Below are 24,402 nucleotides of genomic sequence, written 5' to 3'. Positions count from 1 at the left end.
TCGGGGAGATGGGGGTTTATTGGGTATTACGTATTTTGTGATTTTACATTGTGATTTTATGTTGTGAACCGCCCTGAGACCTGGGGGTATAAGGTGGTAGACAAATTTAATTAATTATAATAACGATAATAAATATCCTGTATACACACAGTAGGTCACTGCCTTCTTCAGGAGCGTTAAATTCTCAATAATACCAGAAGCTTGCAGCACAAGGCTTTTAGTATCTGCCTTAGGCTTTTTAAAACAAAAACAACAAAAACCCAAGGCAGAATAAACACTGATCTGTGGTTGTCATATTCTGTAGTGCTTTTAAAGCTGTTTTTATTTCTTTTGCTGTTGGTCACCTTGGAGACTCATCTGGAAAGCTATCCATAGATTAATAAAATCAAAAAATAATATTGTCTCTTGTGTGACATATGCATTTAAAATTTGATTTTCATATTTCACTGTAACCTGCTACTAAGTATATACAACCGGCTACTAAGTATATACAACTATTATTTTTATATAATCAACATAGATTTGGAGGCTAGCAGGTGTGTCCACACACACACACACACACACACACACACACACACACGTTATCTTGATATTCCTGTATTGACTTTTTAAAATCTGGAGCAAGGCAGCGTAGGGACCATTTGATTGAAAGGCAGGGTTTAAATCTTTAAAATTAACAACCTAATGGTTCTGCTTGCGCTGTTCTGACTCCTTTCTTGTTCCATATCGTGTTGTTTTTCGGAGTACATAGGCGGTGGAGCTCAGCGGGACTTCCCCCCTGTGTTCCTGGATCTGCTGTTGCAAAAATGTACCGCCATGCATGTTGCATGGGCTGGGGCTCAGCGGCGCAGCATCTTATTTGCATGAGAAAAGTCTCTGCTTCAGACCCCGGCATCTCATGATGCTGAAGTTGCTTGCGAGCTCCCAGTTCCTTCTTTGCTCAAAATTTCGAAGCACTAAAAAACGTGTTTGTGTATCCCTGGATTCCAATTTAGGTTAGTAGGCCCTGAAGCCCCAAATAATCACTGGAACTCTCATATATATACACAGAGAAAGGATGCAGCTTTTTGGACTTTTTGGTTTACGGAAAAGGTGAGTAGGAGACAGCAAAGATGGACATTTTTAAAACTATTCGTGGCATGGAGAAAGTGGACAATGCTGTGTTCTGAAGGCAAAGGAAAGGACTAGACCATGATTAATAAAATAGACACAAGCTTGGCCAGCAAGACTCTGGGAGGAAGTGTGAAATAATAATCTGCCACACCCTGGACCAGCTTTCTTTTATTAACAAAAGAACTTTAAACACAGAGTTTGTAAGAACCAATCAGATTTCCTCTGAGCATTTCAAAAAATCCCCACATGGGACAAAGTCAGATCAGAGGAATCCTTTTAACTACAAAGAACTACTTGAGCATGCATACGTGTTTTAGGCTAAATAAACCAAAGAGTAATGCAAGGGACGCGGGTGGCGCTGTGGGTTAAACCACAGAGCCTAGGACTTGCCACTCAGAAGGTCGGCGGTTTGAATCCCCGTGACGGGGTGAGCTCCTGTTGCTCGGTCCCTGCTCCTGCCAACCTAGCAGTTCAAAAGCACGTCAAAGTGCAAGTAGATAAATAGGTAAACGGCGTTTCCGTGCGCTGCTCTGGTTCACCAGAAACGGCTTAGTCCTGCTGGCCACCTGACCCGGAAGCTGTACGCCGGCTCCCTCGGCCAGTAAAGCGAGATGAGCGCCGCAACCCCAGAGTCGGCCACGACTGGACCTAATGGTCAGGGGTCCCTTTACCTTTTAAGGTGCTACTGGAAGGAACTGTATAGGACATAGAAGAAAATCCTTATTCACACAATGCACAGTTGAACTGGGGAACTCACTTCCACATGAGGCAGTGATGGCCACCAACCCAGATAGCCGAATCTAGCACGCTGAGCATCTCAGGGTAGGGCTGGGCGAGACCCGTGCCTGAAACCCTGGACAGCAGCTGCCAGTCAGTGTAGACAATAATGGTTTGGATGGACCAAAGGTCTGACTTGGTAGAAGGCAGCTCCCTGCGTGGCTCTACCTTTTCGGCAGGGGTGGCGCAGAGGGCCCTTCGTGATCCTCACCAACTCCCTTTTGCGAACTAAAAAGCGCGCAGCCCTCCTTCGCCATCTGTTGCCCTGAACGCTAAGCAGATCGCAAACGGAGGGGGATCCGGGCCGCTTAGGGTGCGAGGAGAAGCTCCGGGGGGCGGTGGGGGGAGAGAAAGGCAGCTTACAAGGAAGGCCGTGTTATCTGGAGACAGTTTCAAGGCGCTTAAGATGCGAGGAAGCCACCGCCCCTGAGCGCAGGCAGGAGGATAGCGGAGGAGCTGGAAGATTGCGCGCTCTGAACTGCAGGGGTCGCTCGAAGGCTAAGGAAGCCGCAGCTGCCCTGGGATCGCAAGTGTCACGTAACAAAAAGATTTATTATTGTTGTTATTATTTTATTTAAATAGCTCTTGAAACAGCGCCGCAAGCTCAATCCGACCAGCGCGCCCGGCTCCCTCTTTTGCTGCCGTCCTGCCACTCAGCTGGTTAGCAAAAACGGGCTCGGAGGCGGCGTTGTCGGTACATTTTATTTTTATTTTTTAAAGATATTTATTAAAGTTTCAAGAAAGATTACAAAAAAGTTGCAAAATAAGAAAACAAGAGAGAGAGAAAAAGAAAAATATACAAAATACAGGAAAGCAAAAAACAATTAAAATCAAATCAATCTTTTCGTATCTTATCTTTCGTTTACTTGTTTCCCTGACCTCCTCACCCTCCCTTTTTTGTATTCCAGTTCAGTTAGTTAAATCATCAAATCCTTTCCCTCCTTGTTTTTATCTTATTCCTCTACCTTAATGTATTATAGCTTTACATTCTCATCTGATAAAAATCCATTTTTACATACTCCTTTATAACATTGCTGCTAGAACCACTTAACTTCATGCCAACATCATTCTGTCATTCATTAATTTTGCAGTGTTTATGTAGATAGTCTTTAAATTTCTTCCAATCTTTTTCCACCAATTCTTCTCCCTGGTCTCGGATTCTGCTGGTCATTTCCGCCAATTCCATATAGTCCATAACTTTCATCTGCCATTCTTCCAGGGTGGGTAGATGTCGTTGGTACATTTTAATGGAATCTGTTCTGCAGGAAACATTTGCCAGTGTATTAAAGGGAAGCGGAGCGAGGAGTTTAGATGGTTGCAGTTGCCACTGACAGGTGCCCTGCGCGGGGCGAGGGTTGCGCTTGGCTGCAAAAGAGAAAAGAATTCGAAATCGCCTTTGCTCCGCCTCCCCTCGCTCTCTGCAGTGGTGCGTCTTTCATAGCTGTCAACGTTTTCCTTTCTTTAAGGGAAATTCCCTTATTCCGAATAGGATTCCTCGCAAGAAAAGGGGAAAGTTGGCAGCTATGGTTCAATTCCCCATCACATCTCAAGTTGGCTCCGTCTGAAATCCTGGAGAGCTGAATGGACGAGTGGACTGACTCAGTAGAAATCCATTTCCAGTGTCCATGAGCTGTGCAATGTCCGGAGAGTGATGCTCTCTCGGCACTAGTCTCCCCGCACAGATGAAAAAAGAAACAGCCTTTCCTTTCAAACTTCTTGCAAAAACAGCCAGATCAAATAGGGAGGTGAACCATGCCTCTCTGAGCCAGAATCCATGCAGCACACCCAGATTTCTTTAATTTGCATGGTAGGGTCTGTTTGATGGAGTTTCATCTCTTGTCGGTGGTTTTTGAGTCCAGGCAGGAAAGTGTTCCTCTCGCAGCCACAGACTAAGCTACACGGACACTGGCGTATTCTGAATGCTCCTCTGTCTTCCTTTGCTTAGGTCTTTGCAGGCTGCTGGGATCCTTCAGGTCTGCATAGACAATCTCTTTATTGACAACACCCTGGATGAAAAGAAAAGAAAAGAGAAAAAGAAGGAACATTTTATCATATGTGGTGGGAATGTAAGAAAGAAAAACTTCTGGGAAATGATATATAATGAGATGAAAAAGATGTTGAAATATCCATTTTTTAAAAAACCAGAAGCATTTTTACTTGGTATTATGGGTGAGGATATTAAGAGGCAAGATGTTAAATTGTTTTTATATGCAACAACAACAGCAAGAGTATTCTTAGCCCAGAAATGGAAGCAAGAAGAAATTCTGATGAAAGAAGAATGGCAGACAAAATTAATGGACTACGCAGAATTAGATAAAATGACAGGAAGGATTCAAAACCTGCGGGACCAGAGATTTACTGACGATTGGAAGAAATATACGAACTATTTGAAGAGCAACTGTAATCAACAAATTACGCTAGTAGGACTACAAGAAGTTTTGTAAGGAGAAATGTATGAAACATTGCAAAGCAGAGAAAGAATAGAGATATTAGTTATGAGATTTAAATGTAATAGTGGAAGTAAGAAATGTATATTAAGTGTGTAGATTGGAAAATTTTCAGATGTGATTGATGGAAGTCAACAAATGGTATAAGATATGAAAGTATGTTTAATTATTGTTGAAAATGATATGTTGAAAAACTAATAACAAAATTATAGAAAAAGAAAAGAAAAGAAAAGTGTGATTTCTTCTCTTCAGAACATTTGAGGCAGGACAACATATGTTGCAGTGCTCTCCAAGAGCAAGATATAATCCTGGATGAGGCTTCCTAAAAGTTCTGGCTTCTTCTTTTTTAAAAAGGATGGTTTTTCTAGCCCTTAAGATTGTAGATCGTTTAGGAATTGCTAAATGTGGATGTTCTGCAACAGGCGATTCATGGTATGCTCAGGTGTGGTCTGTTTTTCTGGCCAAGAACGTGACCTGCCAAATCAGCGAGGTCGGAGGCCAAGACAAGTTCTTTATCCTTTTGCAACACCAGACATCCATTCATCTCCTGTGCAAGACAAAATGGTCAGTCCAAACAACATCCCCAGACCCATGGAAACATCTGGAGAGATTTATTGTATTAAAGACTTTACATGCATCATAAAATACTCTGATTTTAAGATGTTGTTACGCTTCTCCCCCTGAGGCTAGCTGTTGCCATAGCTGTCAACATTTCCCTTTTTAAAAGGGAAATTCCCTTATTCCGAATAGGATTCCCCGCAAGAAAAGGGAAAAGTTGACAGCTATGGCTTTTGTTGTTGTTGTTTATTGTAGTTTTAATTATGTTCATTATTGGGGGGTAGATGTTTCAAAGATGTTTCAAAGTGATAGGACCTGAAAGCCAGACTGGGAGCTGAATAAACTCTCCAGGAATTTGGTTTAGGTTAAGGTTACCAGAAGTCCCCGTTTCCCGGGGACAGTCCCCAGATTTACAAATCAGTCCCCATACAAAATCCATTGAAGTTGAAAAGGGTCCCCGGATTCATTGAAAAAAATCTGGTAACCTTAGTTTAGGTGTCTCACCCCTCCTGAAAACTAGCAGAAACAGCATTGTACCCCACAGGAACATGATAGAATAAGTTATTTAAAATCAGAGGGAATAAGAATATGCATATGCTCAGGCTTTTCTTGCAGCAGGATTTCAGAATTCCTGAGCACGCAGCCCCAGTTCAAATAAGGTCACATCCACAGCATGCCTTTGAAGACCCTTTCACCACTTTTAACACTTCCTCTAAAGAATTCTGGGAGCTGTAATTTTTATAAGGAGCCAAGGGTTGTTAGACTACTACAGTGGTACCTCGCAAGACAAATGCCTCGTAAGACGAAAAACTCGCAAGACGAAAGAGTTTTTCGTTTTTTGAGTTGCTTCGCAAGACAAATTTCCCTATGGGCTTGCTTCGCAAGACGAAAACGTCTTGCAAGTTTGTTTCCTTAGCCAGCACCAGCAGCACCAAGAACAGCGCGGCGGACTTTTTGCCCACGTAGAAGCCCGAGCGCAACTTGACAGTCATGGTGGCCGGTTGAAAGCGAGGGGGGGAGCCTGAGCGACTGAGGTATGCTCAGAAATTCAGCACAGGATCCGTGCTTCGCAAGATGAAAAAACTCGCAAGATGAAAAAACTCGCAGAACAAATTAATTTCGTCTTGCGAGGTACCACTGTATTCCCAGCAGCCATATGTAACAAACGGCAGTTCCAAGGATTCTTTGAGTGAAGCCAAGACTGTTAGAATGGTGAAGGTGTGCTTTAAAGAAGACCTATGGCTGTATTCATATGAAGCTATTGCTACTGGGAGCTGGAGCCCTGTGTTGTGACCCCTGAGCTGCTCCAGGGACTTGTGAATGAAATTTGCAGAGGGCAGCCAGCTGGGAGAGAATAATAATAATAATAATAATAATAATAATAATAATAATAATAATAAATTTTATTTATACACCGCCCTCCCCAGCCAAGACCAGGCTCAGGGCAGCTAACACAAGGTATAAAAACAATTGATTGAAATACAACTTAAAAACGAGATTAAAATACAACATTAAAATGCAGACTCATTTCAGTAGGAACTCAAATCAAAAACTTTTTGGGGGATGAAATCGTCAAGTCTTCACCAAGGCCAACTATATAGACTAGTCCTTCGTGGGCCAGAAAAAAGCCAGGGAAGTCCCCAGATAGGAGTTCCATCACAGAAGGAGAAAGGAAAAAGGAAAGAGGGGAAGGGGATCAAGTTGATTCCAAGCCAAAGGCCAGGCAGAACAACTCTGTCTTACAGGCCCTGCAGAAAGAAATCAGATCCCGCAGGGCCCTGGTCTCATGAGAGAGCGTCCCACGAGGCTGGAGCCAGTGTTGAGAAGGCCCTGGCTCTGGTTGAGGCTAATCTGACTTCCTTAGGGCCATGGACAGGGTGCTGCTATTTATGGACCTTAAGGTCCTCTGCGGGGCATACCGGGAGAGGCGGTCCCGTAGGTATGAGAGTCCTAGGCTGTAGAGAATTACTACTGTAATTACAGTAGAGAAGAGACATCTAAACAAATGAGACGTTTATAAAGTTGCACCAGCTCTTCCCACCCCCAAGCAAACAATGTAGAATCATAGAATTGTAAAGTTGGAAGTGTAGCAGGAAATCCCCCCCATCATCCAGCTTGTACAAACTTCACACACACACTCACACACTGCATACGCTACGCTTCTGTTATAAATTCATAGAAAATCAACCATGCATCGGATTTGCACTGTTCTACTTTTGTTTTACTCCATGCAGGGAGGACTACAAAATGGGGAAGGTTTGATACAGGGCAGCCATAATCCCTTCACCATCCCAGCACATCCACAGGAGCCCTGCCCAGTTGCTATGCCAACCCTGATGGTCCTAGACAGAAGACCATCAAGATCACAAAGAACTTGCATATGGGAGTGGATTCAGCATGGACTGAAACAAAGGACAATGATCAGATCTTCCCTCTGGGTGCAGGAAACTGCCAACTCCCCTCTGTCACCTGGAAAGTACTCATGGGGAGGGGGAAAGGGGGAACCAGCCAGGTGACAGGACACTCAGGTTACCACCACAACTCCTCCCTCAACCCCTCCTTTCTGTAATGTATGCATGAGGTTACCACCACAACTCCTCCCTCAACCCCTCCTTTCTGTAATGTATGCATGAGGTTACCACCACAACTCCTCTCTCAACCCCTCCTTTCTGTAATGTATGCATGATGTTTCTGGGGGTGGGCTTGACTTACAGGATGGGAATTCCAAAAGTTTTTATAAGACCTTGCACACCATTTTTCTGTGTCTTTCCTCTCACCTGCAAGTGAGGGGAACACCCTGTCGCGACAGTCTTTCTTCAATAAAGACCAAGCCTACAGGCTGCTGATTTGCTTCAATTTACTCTGGTTGGTGTCTTTACTTTTTGTCCAAGGGAGCCCTCAGATTTTTCCGGTAACAGAAGGGACCCTGAGGGTCATCCAGTCCGACCCCCCTGTGGTGCAGGAATATGCAGCTGCCCCGTACGGTGATTGAACTTGCAACCTTGCATTATCAGCACCCTTATCAAACCAACTGAGCTATCCAACATGTCTGTGGAGCCTCCATTGCTTCTTCAAAGCATGCAATGGGCTTTGTGTATAATTCAGAAACTCAGGGGGTTTGCTTATGGGTCTGTGAGAGCTGGAGGATGCTCAGAGGCCCTGGGGTGGGTGCCATAGGAAACCCCACACACACACACACACCTGCTCAACGACACAGCCTGTCAGTTTGAACTTAGCCATGCATGAGAGAGAGAGAGAGAGAGAGAGAGAGAGAGAGAGAGAGAGAGAGATATGCTTGGAGTTTTTGCAGCCCACAGGCAAAAAACCCTGGGGAGAAGAAAAGACCTTCTGTTTGCTTTTGGGTACTCTGATGCTTATTCAAATAAAGATGGTCTTTCCCCTCCTTCTCATCTTGCAGTTTGCAAATAAACTGACATTACACAAACACGTCAATGTTTTCAGCCCTCTTCCCTCCCGAGGGAACTCATCCTGAAAAAAGCTGTCCCAGTGACTTCCTGGTTCTTTAGGGAAGGGGGAGGAGACTGCATACCAATATTATTCTTCATACCTGTTTAGGAAGGCTTGTGTTCTCTTGGGTGGGAGCTTCAGGCCTGGGGAGGGAAAAAGAACACTGAGCAAAAATAATCAGCAAGGGGAATTCTTGATTATATATGGAGACAGACACAAAAGTTGAGCCTATTCCTCAGCTGGTCCATTCTAGCCACGAGGGCTATGTTGCCCCTTCACTATCAGACGCAGCATGTCTCTGAAAAGCCATCGCTGGAAAACACAGGAGAGGCAAGGCCTCAGGTCCTGCTGGCTGGTTTTCCTGTTGGTTGGCCACTGTGAGAACAGGATTCTGGACCAGATGGGCAACGGACCTGAAGTAGCAGCGAGGCTCTTCTTATATTCAGGTGTGGCATAGCAGCAGGTGTTTTCCTCCCCATCCTTTATGTACTGAAGTTCTCACCCTGGGCCAGCAGGGGGATACTGTAGAAAGTTTTCACTCAGATCCACATATGCAAATAAGGGATCGAAAGTGACGTTCAGTGATTGGATAGTTACAGAAAGTTGTTCTGTAACATCGTTCTGCCCGGACACTGAGGTCCAGCTCCGAGGGCCTTCTGACGGTTCCCTCACTGCGAGAGGCCAAGTTACAGGGAACCAGGCAGAGGGCCTTCTCGGTAGTGGCGCCCGCCCTGTGGAACACCCTCCCATCAGATGTCAAAGCGATAAACAACTACCTGACATTCAGAAGACATCTGAAGGCAGCCCTGTTCAGGGAAGTTTTTAATATGTGACATTTTAGTGTATTTTTCATCTCTGTTGGAAGCTGCCCAGAGTGGCTGGGGAAACCCAGCCAGATGGGCGGCGTACAAATAATAAATTATTATTATTATATTATTATTATTACAGTTACGTTGTACTGGAGCTCTATATAAGCAGGCTGGCTGAACCCTTCAGTTCAGTTCTGTTCTGGCCTATGAATAAACAAGAGCTGTTTGAAGAATCGCTGTGTCGTCTGATATGTTCACCCACAACTTAACACTTTGAACTTCTGCACTTAGCCCAGGTGGGCATGTCTGCATAGCAGGAATTCTAACAGTGCCATCTCTGCTCTGTCTTTCACATGACGGTGTATGTTTTGACTTCACCCAATGGGAAGTGACGGAGACAGGATGTTTGTGTTCCTGTGTTCCATGAAGTGGGACTATTCTCCTTTGTTCTTTTTCTCTTTGCTGTCTGATGCTAGAGAGAGAGGGAACCACGTTGCAGTGCTCCGTGTGTGTTTATATGTAAATAAAGTAGATTAGCCAAAACGCTGAATTGCTGAGGTCTGTTACACATGATGCACAAACTCCGTGGATCCCTAAGTGTGCCGGTGTTGGTTGGCACCGGTCGCTGTGATGTTTGGGCTGAAGAAAGCTTATGAAGCTCCCGAACGATCGACCAGCAGGGAGAGAACATGCCAGTCGGGCATGTGTCTCTGCCAGGGTCCTACTCGAATGTAGGCTGAACTCCTGACAGGTGCAACTGCCCTCTGCCATCCCCTCCACCCAGCCCACAGCTGCAATGTTGTCTGCCACAGATCTTGCTGCTGCCACCGGGGGGGGGGGGGAAATGCCATGTGGAGGAAAAATGGGCACTGGTGGTTTGCAACGCCTGTCCGAAATGTCAGAGTCCTTTGAGAAGCCTCTGTTGCAATATATCTCCACCCCTAGGAGGACAGGGAGACCTTGCTTCCTAAATTCTGGAACTCAGCTTCTATATCTGCGCACAAGATCCACATGGGATTCTGTGAAATGAGCATAGCAAAACAAAAAAAAACCCCAACCCCCCCCCCCAGCTGGGTGGAAGCTGCTGTCTTTCACTTAGTGAAGCCCGTGTCAGAGTTGATCTTTAAATAAACCTCAAACACACTAAACAGCCCGCTAGAATTATAGCCTGGAGTTTTACGCAATGAAAATAATGGAGGCAAATGAGCTGCATTTTATCCATTATTAACGTAGTGGACATCACTCTATTTGATTTCTCCATTGCTGCCTCTTAATAGGCACTTGGGCTAAGATTTATTAAGCCTTAAGGCATTTGCATTTTTCAAAGCACTTTCGAACCTTTTAAAGTGTCTAGTTTGGGGCTAATTGGAAAAATGTGTGTGTAAGGGGGAGAGAGAGAGAGATGGAGAGAGAGCGCTCTTAAAATTTGGATTTGTTGCCCTGCCATTCCAATCTCTCAGTGGTGCGTGATTCCAGGAGTTCCCCAGAATGAGGCACAGCGGAGACTGTGGAGTCTTTATGATATATCGTTAATTTACATATACAGTGGAATCTCGGTTTTCGAGCGTGATCCGTTCCATAAGACTGTTAGACTTCCGAAACATCCGAAAACCGAGGCACAAAGGGCTGTTGGCGATTTCCATTGAGAAAATGGAAAAACACACAGCTGCAGCCCAGTATACCTGAAGGAGCATCCCCACCCCCATCATTCTGCCCGGACACTGAGGTCCAGCTCTGAGGGCCTTCTGGAGGTTCCCTCGCTGCGAGAAGCCAAGCTACAGGGAACCAGGCAGAGCACCTTCTCGGTCGTGGCACCCACCCTGTGGAACGCTCTCCCACCAGATGTCAAGGAAATAAACAACTATCTAACTTTTAGAAAACATCTGAAGGCAGCCCTGTTTAAGGAAGCTTTTAATGTGTGACATTTTAATGTATTTTTAATCTTTGTTGGAAACTTCCCAGAGTGGTTGGGGAAACCCAGCCAGATGGGCAGGGTACAAATAATTATTATTATTATTATTATTATTATTATTATTATTATTATTATTATTATTATTATTATGAAGGCGCATTTGAAAACAGAAGCATGCACTTCTGGGTTTTCAGCGTTCGGGTTCCGAAACGTTCAGCTTCCAAGACACTCGAAAACCAAGGTTCCACTGTATATACAGGTATAACTCGAAAAATTAGAATATCATGGAAAAGTTCATTTATTTCAGTAATTCAACTTAAAAGCTACAGATAGGTAGCCGTGTTGGTCTGCCATAGTCAAAACAAAAAAAATTCCTTCCAGTAGCACCTTAAAGACCAACTAAGTTAGTTCTTGGTATGAGCTTTCGTGTGCATGCACACTTCTTCAGATACACTGAAACAGAAGTTACCAGACCCTTCTATATAGTGAGAAGGTGGGGAGGGGAAAGAGCAAGGGGTGAGAAGGTGAAAAATGGCTTTGTCATGTATAATGAGATAAGAATCCAATGTCTTTGTTCAGACCAGGTCTCTTCATGGTTTTAAGTTTGGTAATAAGTTGCAATTCAGCAGCTTCTCTTTCCAGTCTATTTCTGAAATTCCTTTGTAGTAAAACAGCTATTTTGAGATCTTGTATAGAATGTCCTGGGAGATTGAAGTGTTCTCCTACTGGTTTCTCTGTCTTGTGATTCCTGATGTCAGATTTATGTCCGTTTATTCTTTGGCGTAAGGTTTGGCCTGTTTGTCCAATATAGAGAGCTGAAGGACACTGTTGGCATTTGATGGCATACACAATGTTAGACGATGAGCAATTAAATAGTCCCGAGATGGTATGTGTGATGTTGTTGGTGTTGGAATTCTGCCTGGGTCAGAGGAATGTGCCACAGTGCAGGCACCGGCAGATATTCCTTGTCGACCTCCCCGCTGCTCCGCTCTGCTGATAAGCAGCCGAGGTCTCGGCGATTCTTCTCAGATGTGTGAGAGGAACACACCGTTCTTCCTCTCTCCCCTTTGGTGTCCCCCAGGGAGGGGAAAGAAGCAGACAGAAATCTATTTACATCTTTTATTTCTGTCTCTTACATAAGTACAGAGAAACATGTCTGCACTCCACAGCAGTAAGAATAAACTCCTCCCATGTATTTCCAGTACGGGTCATATGACACACACACTGAGCTAACATCTGGTGCTCAATACAGAATGGACTGCCCCTTTGTTCCCATGGCAACAGTCCTGTTTGGCTTTGCAGCCACAAGCAGCTGACTGAGCTGCTAGAGCCTTTGCTTGCTGCAGCTTTGGTGCTTTAGAATAACAGTTGGGGCCAGTAATGGTGTTGTCCGGGTGTATGTGGCAGCAAAGTTGGCATCTGGGTTTATTGCAGGCTCTGGTGCCAGTGTCCGTGTTAAGTCTGGTTGTAGTATTATTGTGGGTTAGGAGTTGTTTAAGTTGGGTGGCTGTCTGTAGGCAATGAAAGGTCTTCCTCCCAGAGCTTGAGAAAGAGAACTGTCATTGTCCAGGAGAGGTTGTAGATCTCTGATGATGCGTTGTACTGTTTTAACTTGGCAGCTGTATGTGATGACTAGAGGTGTTCTGTTATTTTCTTTTTTGGGTCTGTCTTGCAGCAAGTTCTCTCTGGGTATCAGTCATTTTTCACCTTCTCACCCCTTGCTCTTTCCTGTAAGACCTATTGCAGTCGTTAAGAGTCGTCAACAGGCTCATCACAGCTATCTGCCAATCACCCATTCCCACCACCCTTCTGAGTAATACCCCTCCCCACCTTCTCACTATATAGAAGGGTCTGGTAACTTCTGTTTCAGTGTATCTGAAGAAGTGTGCATGCACACGAAAGCTCATACCAAGAACTAACTTAGTTGGTCTTTAAGGTGCTACTGGAAGGAATTTTTTTTGTTTTAACTTAAAAGCTGAAACTAATATATGAGATCGACTCATGACATGCTTATTGCGGAACCTTGCCACCAATGGATCTTGGCATGTATATATGGGGAGCTACATCTGTGAATCTCTCTCAATCAGTCCACACTTCTGTACTTAACAGACAGACGGACACACTTCTGCCACAATTGACCAAATTGCTGTGACTTAAATACTCATCTCCCCAAACACTAGGAAAAGTTAATGAAATTGCATTTTTAAAAAAATATATACAGACCTTGACGTATCTTGGTTTCTGCCTAGATACATACAAGGGAGAAGAGAAGAGACAGTAAATTGCCTTTCAAACATTGAATGCTAACTAGTTTTACTACATTTACGCCCTGCTCTTCCAGAGATCCCGGGGCCTCAAGTCTGGAGGTCAAACTGTTAGGATAGCTTCTTTAATATTGCTTTTAATATCCTGAATTTTCATTTTTTTCTCCTCTGCATTAAATCCATTCACATGCAAGATCCGCATTTGTTTTGACAATTGTGCTTTTACCAGATTCACCAGCGGGTCTTGGATGTGAATGGATTTAATGTAGAGGAGGGGGGGGGATGAAAATTCAGGATATTAAAAACAATATTAAAGAAGCTATAGAGACAAGAGTGACAGCAATGGGAAACCTGGCACCTCCAGTTGAACTAGCCAATCCAGAAAATCAGTTTCAAATTGACCATACATGAGGCAAACTGAAGCAGATGCCTTGGGCTGCAAAATCCCATGGGGTGCCACCCCAAAAGGTCATACAACGGCTTCCGTCAAGATCTCATGGAACTCTCGCAACCTTGCCAGTTTCGGTAGAGAGGAGCCATGGCACCTTCCCACTTTGCTTCAGGCAGTGAAACCAGTGGTGTAGCAAGGTCAGGTGGTACCCGGTGTAGAAAATTTCTTGTCACTCCCCCCCCCCCTACATTGAAATTATTAAAAGAAGGAAAAATAAGATACAGTGGTACCTCTGGATGCGAACGGGATCCGTTCCGGAGCCCCATTCGCATCCAGAAGCGAACACAACCTGCGTCTGCACATCTGCGTGTGAATGGGTTGCGATTTGCCGCTTCTGCACATGCGCATGATGTCATTTTGACCGTCTGCACATGTGTGAGCGGTGAAACCCGGAAGTAACGTGCTCCGATACTTCTGGGTCACCGCAGCACGCAACCCGGAAATACTTATCCCGGAGCTACTTCAACCTGGGGTATGACTGTACTTACAGTCAGTGGCATAGCTAAGGCTTTTGCTGCCTGAGGCAGTCGCTGAGTTTGCCATAAAACGGGCTGGGCCACCCCTGCTTTACAGCTCTGCGAGGGGACTAGGAGCCGCCAAACAACTCTCAGCACCCATAAGAAACCACATTTCCCAGAATTCTTTTGCAGGGGGACCCTGGTTGTTTAAAGTGGTGTGACGCTGCTTCAAATGTATCGTGCAGATGGGGCCCTAGCCTAATCCCGCAAAGTAGGCTAGTCTGAGCAGAAGTGACCAGTCCGACATTTGGGTGCCACATTTTTCAGAAATTTGGGGTGCGGTGGAAATATAGGGCCCTCAAAGACTATATGGAAATGATTTCTTCTGCTCCGCTGACTCGAGGGAGAGGAGGGGTCAGTTGCTTCCAAACATAGGTGCCAAACTCACCTTTCCTCTTCTTTACGTAGATGTAAACTGCCACGAGAAGCAAGACAGCGAGGAGAAGGACGCTCACCCCGGCAACCACTGGGGCGGTGTTGGGAGGTGGCAAATCTAGATGAATGTGGCGGTGTAAGACAGAAAGTTAGGACCAGAAAATAATTGACACTGAAAACCGAACTTTCTTGTGTGGGATGTGAAACACAAGAGCAGTCAAGTACAACATTCCTAGAGTGAAAATGTTTACACACAGGGAGGAATGTTTGTCCAGCCAGCAGGTAAACTTCCTGTTTCCTTCTGGGCTGGGATAGACTTCCTCTGCATGTGACTAGAGGTGGGTGTGGCCTCACCTGTGCAGGTAACAACAAAAGAACAGGGCAGGGCAGCCATCTCTCTCTCTCTTGACTACATGCATCAAAGAAGCAACATCTGCTTAGCCAAAGATGCTCTTTGAGGACAAAGGGACTGTCTTCTTATGTTACTTTTCTAAGCTAAGTCTGCCTTCTGGGATCCTATTGTGAACAGAATGATATGTGAGTAAACCCTTTTTTACTTTTATAGAAGACTGTGTCGTGTCGTGTCTTTTATGAGGGAATAAGGGGGAAATACCAGAACAGTTATTATAGAGGCTTTAGCCAATGAAACCAACTAGGACTTGAATTTTTTTAAAAAGAAATTCCATTAGTTTTCCACCACTCACCTGTCACAACCACCTCAGTTCCACCCCCACGTAGTATGACGTCTTCTTTTCGATGGTGTGACTTTATCTTTCCACAGTAATAAATACCAGCATCCTCCCAGGTAACATTATGGATGACAATAGTGAAATCTTCGTTGGATTTTTCATTATTTCTTGTTATTCTCTCAAAACTTCCAGCACCTGCATAGATAACCTTCTTTGTGGGACCTTCACCCAGGAGCCACCTCACAGGTCCTGGTGGACCTTCCCCAGTCACCCGGCATTCCAGTGTGAGATTATCTCCTATTTGTACTGAGATAGCATTCTTTGGCTGGTACACCTGTAACTGCAGCTCCTTCGCAACACCTGAAAAGAAAGACACACAACTGTCTGTTGTGACAGCTCGTTCCCCAGACAACCTTTTTGACACTTTTGATTTTGTGAGAGCAATTGTTCTTCAGCTGTGGTCAACAACCACTGGTGCTCTGTGGTGGACATTCCCTGGAATGAGACTACGTTGAAAATAACCAAGGAAGGAAAAGGCTGGCCAACGTTAAATTCAGGCACTGCTTTCTTCCCCTTGGTGCTGGTGCTCTGAAGACCCGGAATAAGAAGTGCCTTGACCCACAAATGTCTCAGTGACACAGAGAATCCCAAAAGCTACTAATTCCTCCCGCTCAATTTGCTGCAGCAGAAGTGAAAATTTCTGGTGTTTTCCCATGTCTGGAATAGAAATCAATCCACCAAGTATCCTGCTTTTTTCAGGCTGCAAATTATTACATAACTGATGACATCCTCTTGACATGTAAATAAGTGTTTCCTTTATGCTGAAATGAGTGGTGTGGAAATAATAGGTATAATTATTATTACAGTGGTACCTTGGTTCTCAATCCGTTCCGGAAGTCCGTTCCAAAACCAAAGCGTTCCAAAACCAAGGCGTGCTTTCCCATAGAAAGTAATGCAAAATGGATAAACCCATTCCAGACTTTTAAAAACAACCCCTAAAACAGCAATTTAACATGAATTTTACTATCTAAAGAGACCACTGATCTACAAAATGAAATCAATAATCAATGCACTGTACTATAAAATAAATAAGACAGTAAAGATGAAAATTAAAATTATTATTTTTTCTTACCTGCACTCATGATAGTTATCGTTTGGGGGGGGGGCTTTTATCCATTTCCACAGTCACACAATCAATCAGTCAGTCAATCAATCAATCAGTAGCTGAACTGGGTTTCACACAGTCACAAATACAAATTAACTGAAAAAAGCCTCAAAAACAAAAGCGCCAAACTTAATTTGTTCCAGAAGTCCGTTTGACTTTCAAAATGTTCAAAAACCAAGGCGCAGCTTCTGATTGGTGCAGGCGCCCCAGAAACAATAGCCGACAACCGCATCAGACATTTGAAATTCAGAACACTTACTTTTGGGGTTTTGAAGTTTGAGAACCAAGGCACCACTGTAATTGTGTTAACTTCGTAACTTGCATAGACAGTGGTACCTCAGGTTAAGAACTTAATTTGTTCTAGAGGTCCGCTCTTAACCTGAAACTGTTCTTAACCTGAAGCAGCATCTTAGCTAATGGGGCCTCCTGCTGCCGCCACACAATTTCTGTTCTCATCCCGAAGCAAAGTTCTTAACCCGAGGTAATATTTCTGGGTTAGTGGAGCCTGTAACCTGAAGTGTCTGTAACCTGAAGTACCACTGTATGACGTAAATGTTTATGCACATTACATTAAATAGTGGACTGTGAGATGAAGAACATTGTGTTTGGTGGAAACTGAACTGTGGCAGAACAGAAGCAGCGCTGATTGTGACAAAGACTTGTCAGGATGGATGCTGCCCAGTCCCTGGACAGGCGCATAGGATGCTCTGGGTGTTAAGATATTCCGTTCCACCTTAAAATGAACAAGCATGATTGTTGTGTGTCATATGCCTATTTACAGTCCAGCACTGCTTCCTGGGAACTTCCGTTTTGTGTATGGCTTTGGCTTTATGCTGCTTGCTTGGACATGAAAGGGAGAAGTCATGTTTTTCCTTTGTCCTGAATAAACTGCTTGTAAATACGCTTTAAGGGACGCGGGTGGCGCTGTGGGTAAAACCTCAGTGTCTAGGACTTGCTGATTGGCGGTTCGAATCCCCGCAGCGGGGTGAGCTCCCGTCGTTCAGTCCCAGCTCCTGCCAACCTAGCAGTTCGAAAGCACTTTAGAGTGCAAGTAGATAAATAGGTACCGCTTTATAGCGGGAAGGTAAATGGCGTTTCCGTGTGCTGCTTTGGTGCCGGTTTGCCAGAGCAGCTTCGTCACACTGGTCACGTGACCCGGAAGTGTCTGCGGACAGCGCTGGCTCCCGGCCTCTAGAGTGAGATGAGCGCACAACCCTAGAGTCTGTCAAGACTGGCCCGTACGGGCAGGGGTACCTTTAAATACTCTTTACATATGCCTCTTTCTGCCCTTCCATTGCGAAGAGTTATTTACTCTGCTGATTAGGGTGGGCTCCAGCTTCTGAAGAGTTCTGAGGTTGTGGGTTGCTGTTTCATGGTGTGACAAGGACCAGAGGTCGCCCAGGAGGAAAACAAGAAAAAAAACAGCGATCCCTCTTGCTGTTCTGGCTTCAGGGATAGTCACGCAAAGCCTCTTCAACAACATTTGATTCAGAATATTTTTTTTCTTATTTTCCTCCTCTAAAAACTAGGTGCGGCTCATGGTCGGGTGCGTCTTATAGAGCGAAAAATTCGGTAAATTTAGCACCATCACTAGCATTCCGGCCACCTGCTTAATGCAAACCAAAGTCTGCAGACCTGCGGATGTGGTAAAAAACCCCGCTATAAAAACTAGGAAACTAGATTTACCATATTTTTTGCTCTATAATTCACTTTTTCCCTCCTAAAAAGTAAGGGGAAATGTGTGTGCCTCTTATGGAGCGAATGCAGGCTGCGCAGCTATCCCAGAAGCCAGAACAGCGAGAGGGATCGCTGTTTTTTTCTTGTTTTCCTCCTCCAAAAATTAGGTGCATCTTATGGTCTGGTGCGTCTTATAGAGCGAAAAATACGGTAATTGTTTCCTTTTAAAAACAGACTATAGATTCCCTATCCTTTGAAGACCCGTTATCCAGTCTACCAGGCTTAAATCTGTTCTTTCCTTCTTGCATCTAACCTTTCTGCTTGGGCAAAGCAGCTTCCAATGAAAACGACAGCAGCTGATGTGTTGATGCTTCCTCTTTTGGAGTCGCACATGTCTGAGTTTGTGGGTGAAATAAGGAACTAGGCCTTTGTCAGAGTCATGCTGCATCAGGTGTGCAAATTTCTTTGCCTGCAGCACAAGAGTGAGGAATCTTTGGCCCTCCAGATGTTGATGAACCATATCCAGTGCTTTTTCTCTAGAAAAAGAGGTGCTGGAACTCACTGTGAGTGCGTCCTTTGTTCTCTTATACAGTGGTACCTCTGGTTAAGTACTTAATTCGTTCCAGAGGTCCGTTCATAACCTGAAACCTCTTAACCTGAAGCACCACTTTAGCTAATGGGGCCTCCCGCTGCCACCACGCCCCCGGAGCATGATTTCTATTCTCATCCTGAAGCAAATTTCTTAACCTGAAGCATTATTTCTGGGTTAGTGGAGTCTATAACCTGAAGCGTATGTAACCTGAGGTACCACTGTAATGGTAAAGGTGCCCACCTGACAGGTGCTGGAAATGAGTTCTGGCAAGTTCCTGCTGCAAAAAAAGCCTTAACTATAGCTTCCAGTAGCCTTAGCCAGCAATGCTGTTGCAGGAATTTATGTATAGGTTGGGGGGGTTGCCCCTCCAGCAGATATCATGCACATGCAGCCCACTACCAAAACCAGCACAATCACCTTTGTGACTTTTGTGGTTTATCCCCACAAAACACTTGGTCACAGTTTCTTCCTATCTATTCAAAGGGCCTTTGCTGCTCGATAGCAAATGTATGATTTCACTGATAAATGTCTGTATGTACTGGCTCACTGGGAAACTTCAGAAATTCATATAGAGATGTGAGCTCAGCTACTCAGCAGCCCCTCTGCCTGAGTGATAATCCCTGGCATCCTGATACCTGAGTGCCAGACAGGTAGCCATTCCAGAAAGAACAAACCCAGATGAAGACAAAAGGGTGTGATTAACTTGGCTGGGAAACAGGGAAATGTAAATATCTCTTTTGTTACACTTGATGGGTCGTTTGGTGGAGGGCAAGGGGAAGAATGGGGCAGGGTCCAGGATGCTCAGATTACTGTCACCAGACCTCCCCTTTCATGATGTAACCATGATGTATGAGTGATGTAGTTTGGGGGGGTGAACATGGGGATTAGTAAAGGTCCATTAGGTCCAGTCGTGGCCAACTCTGGGGTTGCGACGCTCATCTCGCTTTATTGGCCTAGGGAGCCAGCGTACAGCTTCCGGGTCATGTGGCCAGCATGACTAAGCCGCTTCTGGCAAACCAGAGTAGAGCACAGAAATGCCGTTTACCTTCCCACCAGAGCAGTACCTATTTATCTACTTGCACTTTGACGTGCTTTCGAAATGCTAGGTTGGCAAGAGCAGGGACCGAGCAATGGCAGCTAACCCTGTTGCAGGGATTCGAACCGCCGATCTTCTGATCAGCAAGTCCTAGGCTCTGTGGCTTAACCCACAGCGCTACCCACGCAAACATGGGGATTAGCAGCTAAGAAAAGTTTGGGTTCTCTTTTGTTCGGGGCTTCCATCTTGTTCCACCTTGGATGGAATTCTGTCAGGTTGTAGGAGCCAATAAGAATTTGACAACCCAAGTCCCAGGGAAGACATGGCTTATGGGTCTCCTCTAACTTTCCCATGAGTATCTGGTTGGTCATTGTCAGAACAGGATAAGAAGAGACTGCTGGAGCACCAGGGTAATAATAATAATAATAATAATAATAATAATAATAATAATAATTTATTATTTATACCCTGCCCATCTGGCTGGGTTTCCAACTGGGTGGCTTCCAACAGAACACTAAAATACAATAACCTATTAAACATTAAAAGCTTCCCTAAACAGGGCTGCCTTCAGATGTCTTCTAAAAGTCTGGTAGTTGTTTTTCTCTTTGACATCTGGTGGGAGGGTGTTCCACAGGGCGGGTGCCACCACCAAGAAGGCCCACTGCCTGGTTCCCTGTAACTTGGCTTCTTGCAGTGAGGGAACCACCAGAAGGCCCTCGGCGCTGGACCTCAGTGTCCGGGCAGAATGTTGGAGGTGGAGACGCTCCTTCAGAATACTGGACCGAGGCTGTTTATGGCTTTAAAGGTAATAAGCCATCAATAACTCTCTCATCACTGGATACTGGACCACAAACCTGGTCCAGCAGACTCTTCACATGTTCCTCCTCTGGAGAGCAGCTGACAGTCAGTGTAGACATTACTGAGTTAGATAGACTAGAGGACCTAAGACCAGATGATCCAAGGCAGCTTTCTGGAGTCCTCTTATCTCGAGCTGCTAATCGAGAGGCAAAAGGCAAATGGAGAGGCCTTTGCGTCTTCGTAATTTGGAGTTTAGGACTTCAGCTCTTAATCCTGCCAGAATCGCCACTGAAATTAGTTCTTCTCCGAGAGAAAATAATTGCTTCTTTTATCTACCCATTATCCTGCTGCACACTTATCTTCCGCAAGCACTCCAGCATTCTTTCAGGTACTTAAGCCATAAACAATAACAACAACGAATAGATTTAAAGCATAACATAGGAGGATTTGCAGTGATTGAGACTCTTAAGGAATCATTCACAGAAGTGTAAGAGAGAAATTCAACTAAGACATGGAGCAGACCCACTGAAATCAGAATAGGCTCAAGTTATTAAAGTCAGGTGACATCAGTGCATCTACTCAGAGTGTGACTTATGTTTGATATCACCTGTATTATTATTATTATTATTATTATTATTAGTTGATGCCACTAAAATGATCTGCAAAATGTAATAGAGGGTTAAGAAGTTATGGTTATTTAAATAATCGGAAATGCTCAATCCATTGATATTAATATATTAAACTAAACAAGCAGGAAGGGCTAAAGGAGATTGGACTGAATGGAATAATAATAATAATAATAATAATAATAATAATAATAATAATAATAATAATAATTTATTATTTATACCCTGCCCATCTGGCTGGCTTTCCCCAGCCACTCTGGGCGGCTTCCAACAGACCACTAAAATACAATAACCTATTAAACATTAATAGCTTCCCTAAACAGGGCTGCTTTCAGATGTCTTCTAAAAGTCTGGTAGCTGTTTTTTTCTTTGACATCTGATGGGAGGGCGTTCCACAGGGCGGGTGCCACTACTGAGAAGGCCCTCTGCCTGGTTCCCTGTAACCTCACTTCTCGCAGGGAGGGAACCACCAGAAGGCCCTCAGAGCTGGACCTCAATGTCCAGGCTGAACAATGGGGGTGGAGACGCTCCTTCAGGTATACTGGACCGAGGCCGTTTAGGGCTTTAAAGGTCAGCACCAACACTTTGAATCGTGCTCGGAAACGTACTGGGAGCCAATGCAGATCTCTCAGAACCGGTGTTATGTGGTCCCGGCGGCCACTCCCAGTCACCAGTCTAGCTGCCGCATTCTAGATTAGTTGTAGTTTCTGGGTCACCTTCAAAGGTAGCCCCACGTAGAGCACATTGCAGTAGTCCAAGCGGGAGATAACTAGAGCATGCACCACTCTGGCAAGACAGTCTGCGGGCAGGAAGGGTCTCCGCCTGCATACCAGATAGAGCTGGTAGACAGCTGCCCTGGACACAGAATTGACCTGCGCCTCCATGGACAGCTGTGAGTCCAAAATGACTCCCAGGCTGCGCACCTGGTCCTTCAGGGGCACAGTTGCCCCATTCAGGACTAAGGAATCCCCCACACCTGCCTGCCCCCTGTCCCCCAAGAACAGTACTTCTGTCTTGTCAGGATTCAACCTCAATCTGTTAGCCGCCATCCAGCCTCCAGCCGCCTCCAGACACTCACAAAGAACCTTCACTGCCTTCACTGGTTCTGATTTGAAAGAGAGGTAGAATGGTTTTTGATCATGGAATCAGAATTAGAGAGTTGGAAGGGACCTCCAGGGGTCATCTAGTCCAACCCCCCTTCAATGCAGAAATCTCAGCTAAAGCATCCCTGACCGATGACCACCCAATCTCTGCTTAAAAACCTCCAAGGAACAAGGATTCAACCCCTGGTCTCCCAGGTCCTAGTCTGACACTCTAACCACTCCACCACACTAAGAAGGTAACACACACACACATACACACTCAAAAAAGCAACCCTATTAGGATGGAGCAGCCTAAGTGGTCGCAGCAAGCTGTCTGAAAACCAGGGGGAAAGGAATGGAATGGAGTTTCTCACTAAAGGGCATGTCTGGCTGGCTGTAACTCAGACGGGGAACAGCGTTGCTGGTCTCACTTATTCAGTATAACTTTCCTATGAAGTTCACAATGTGGCCGTGTACTCACCTTCCATTCCTTTTGAAAACTGGCTCATCAGCGCACTGAGAAACAGGCACCCAAATGGGCCTTTGAAAGCCATCTGAGACACTGGCTGTTTTGAAAGGAGAAAGGGCACCTTCACCGCCAGCCACTCGAATGTGGCATGGAAGAGGCTGCTGCTACTGACAGATCACCAGGCTCCACTTTGGGCAATTCCACTGCCTTGCGGCTTCTGGGTTCAGCCCACAAAGCGCAAACAGGAAGTGGCAGCAGGAAACCGCTGGATTCAGAATGTGGTTCAATCACTGTTTGCTGTGCTACAGTCACATGGCAGTGGTGGGGAGCAGCCAGCTCACGGACAGTGCACTGCGATTAATGTAGACAAAACATCCAGCAGGGTTGGTTTTCCATGGTAGACAAAGGACATAGGAGTCACTGGGACAATATTCAGAAAGTGTTTTTGAAAACTATCTACAGTTTTCCCCCTGCTGGCCAGTGTCAAGTTGTGGGTGAATATATCAGGCAACACAGCGATTCTTCAAACAGCTCTTGTTTATTCACAGGCCAGAACAGAACTGAACTGAAGGGTTCAGCCAACCTGCTTATATAGAGCTCCACTACAACGCAACTGTAACAACCTTCTGTACCTATCCAACCACTGAACGTCACTTTCAATCCCTTATTTGCATATGTGGACCTGAGTGAAAACTATCTACAGTATCCCCCTGCCGGCCCAGGGTGAGAACTTCAGTACATAACAGTTTTGATTTGGGGACCATTTAATTGAGTTTCCCCACTGAAATCTGCTGGAAAATTGAAACTAATGAAGCTTCGGCTTCAAGGCCCTTAATTTTTTTTTTGGGGGGGGGGGAGGCGGTTAATATATTTCAACAATCCCAAAGTTTGAGAGTCACTAGCACATAAATGAGGTGCGTCATGTTAAGTTGGCTGCTCTGCTGTGACCAATGTAATCCCCCCCCTTTTAACAGACGTCAAGACCCTAGAAGAATAACACTGAGTTCACAAAAATACTTGCGGATACCAAAACTGCAAATTCATGGAAGATTTGTGGCAAACTGTCGTAAAACAACCCCATTGAAGAAAATAACAGTGGTTACCCAGACCTTTCTGGGGTTGTGGCGCTCATCTCGTTTTACAGGCCAAGGGAGCCGGCGTTTGTCCTTAGACAGTTTTTCCGGGTCATGTGGCCAGCATGTCTAAGCCGCTTCTGGCGCAACACAACACTGAAACCAGAGCAGCGCACAGAAACGCCGTTTACCTTCCTGCCGGAGCGGTACCTATTTATCTACTTGCACTTTTGGGGTATGCTTTTGAACTGCTAGGTTGGCAGGAGCAATAGGAGCTCACCCTGTCGCAGAGATACGAACTGCTGAACTTCTGATTGGCTGTGGTCTAAACCCCTGAGCCTCTTGAGCTGCTGATCAGAAGGTCAGTGGTTCGAATCCTCGCAACGGGGTGAGCTCCCGTCGCTTGGCCCCAGCCCCTACCAACCTAGCAGTTCGAAAGCACACCAGTGCAAGTAGATAAATAGGTACCGCTCTGGTGGGAAGGTAAACGGTGTTTCCGTGCA

At 45.1% G+C, this 24,402-nt stretch overlaps 2 protein-coding genes across 3 annotated transcripts in view; one reads left to right on the top strand and one right to left on the bottom strand.

The window, feature by feature from the left end:
* Positions 1-24,402, top strand: part of LOC310847139 (immunoglobulin kappa light chain-like) — a 450,671-nt gene that overhangs the window by 375,948 nt on the left and 50,321 nt on the right. The window lies entirely within an intron of this gene.
* Positions 3,331-23,059, bottom strand: LOC310847159 (signal-regulatory protein beta-1-like). Its single transcript, XM_083744735.1, has 6 exons — positions 22,839-23,059; positions 15,397-15,741; positions 14,706-14,810; positions 13,308-13,329; positions 8,464-8,506; positions 3,331-3,896 (listed from the first exon to the last, which is right to left on the bottom strand). The coding sequence occupies exons 1-6, from the start codon at positions 22,909-22,911 to the stop codon at positions 3,780-3,782; spliced, it is 705 nt and encodes a 234-aa protein (XP_083600861.1). The 5' UTR covers positions 22,912-23,059; the 3' UTR covers positions 3,331-3,779.

The sequence above is a fragment of the Podarcis gaigeae genome (genome assembly GCF_964106915.1).
Source record: "Podarcis gaigeae genome assembly, chromosome: 6".
Lineage (NCBI taxonomy): Eukaryota > Metazoa > Chordata > Lepidosauria > Squamata > Lacertidae > Podarcis > Podarcis gaigeae.
Note: the sequence above shows the minus strand (reverse complement) of the source record. Positions and strands in the feature narration are given on the sequence as shown.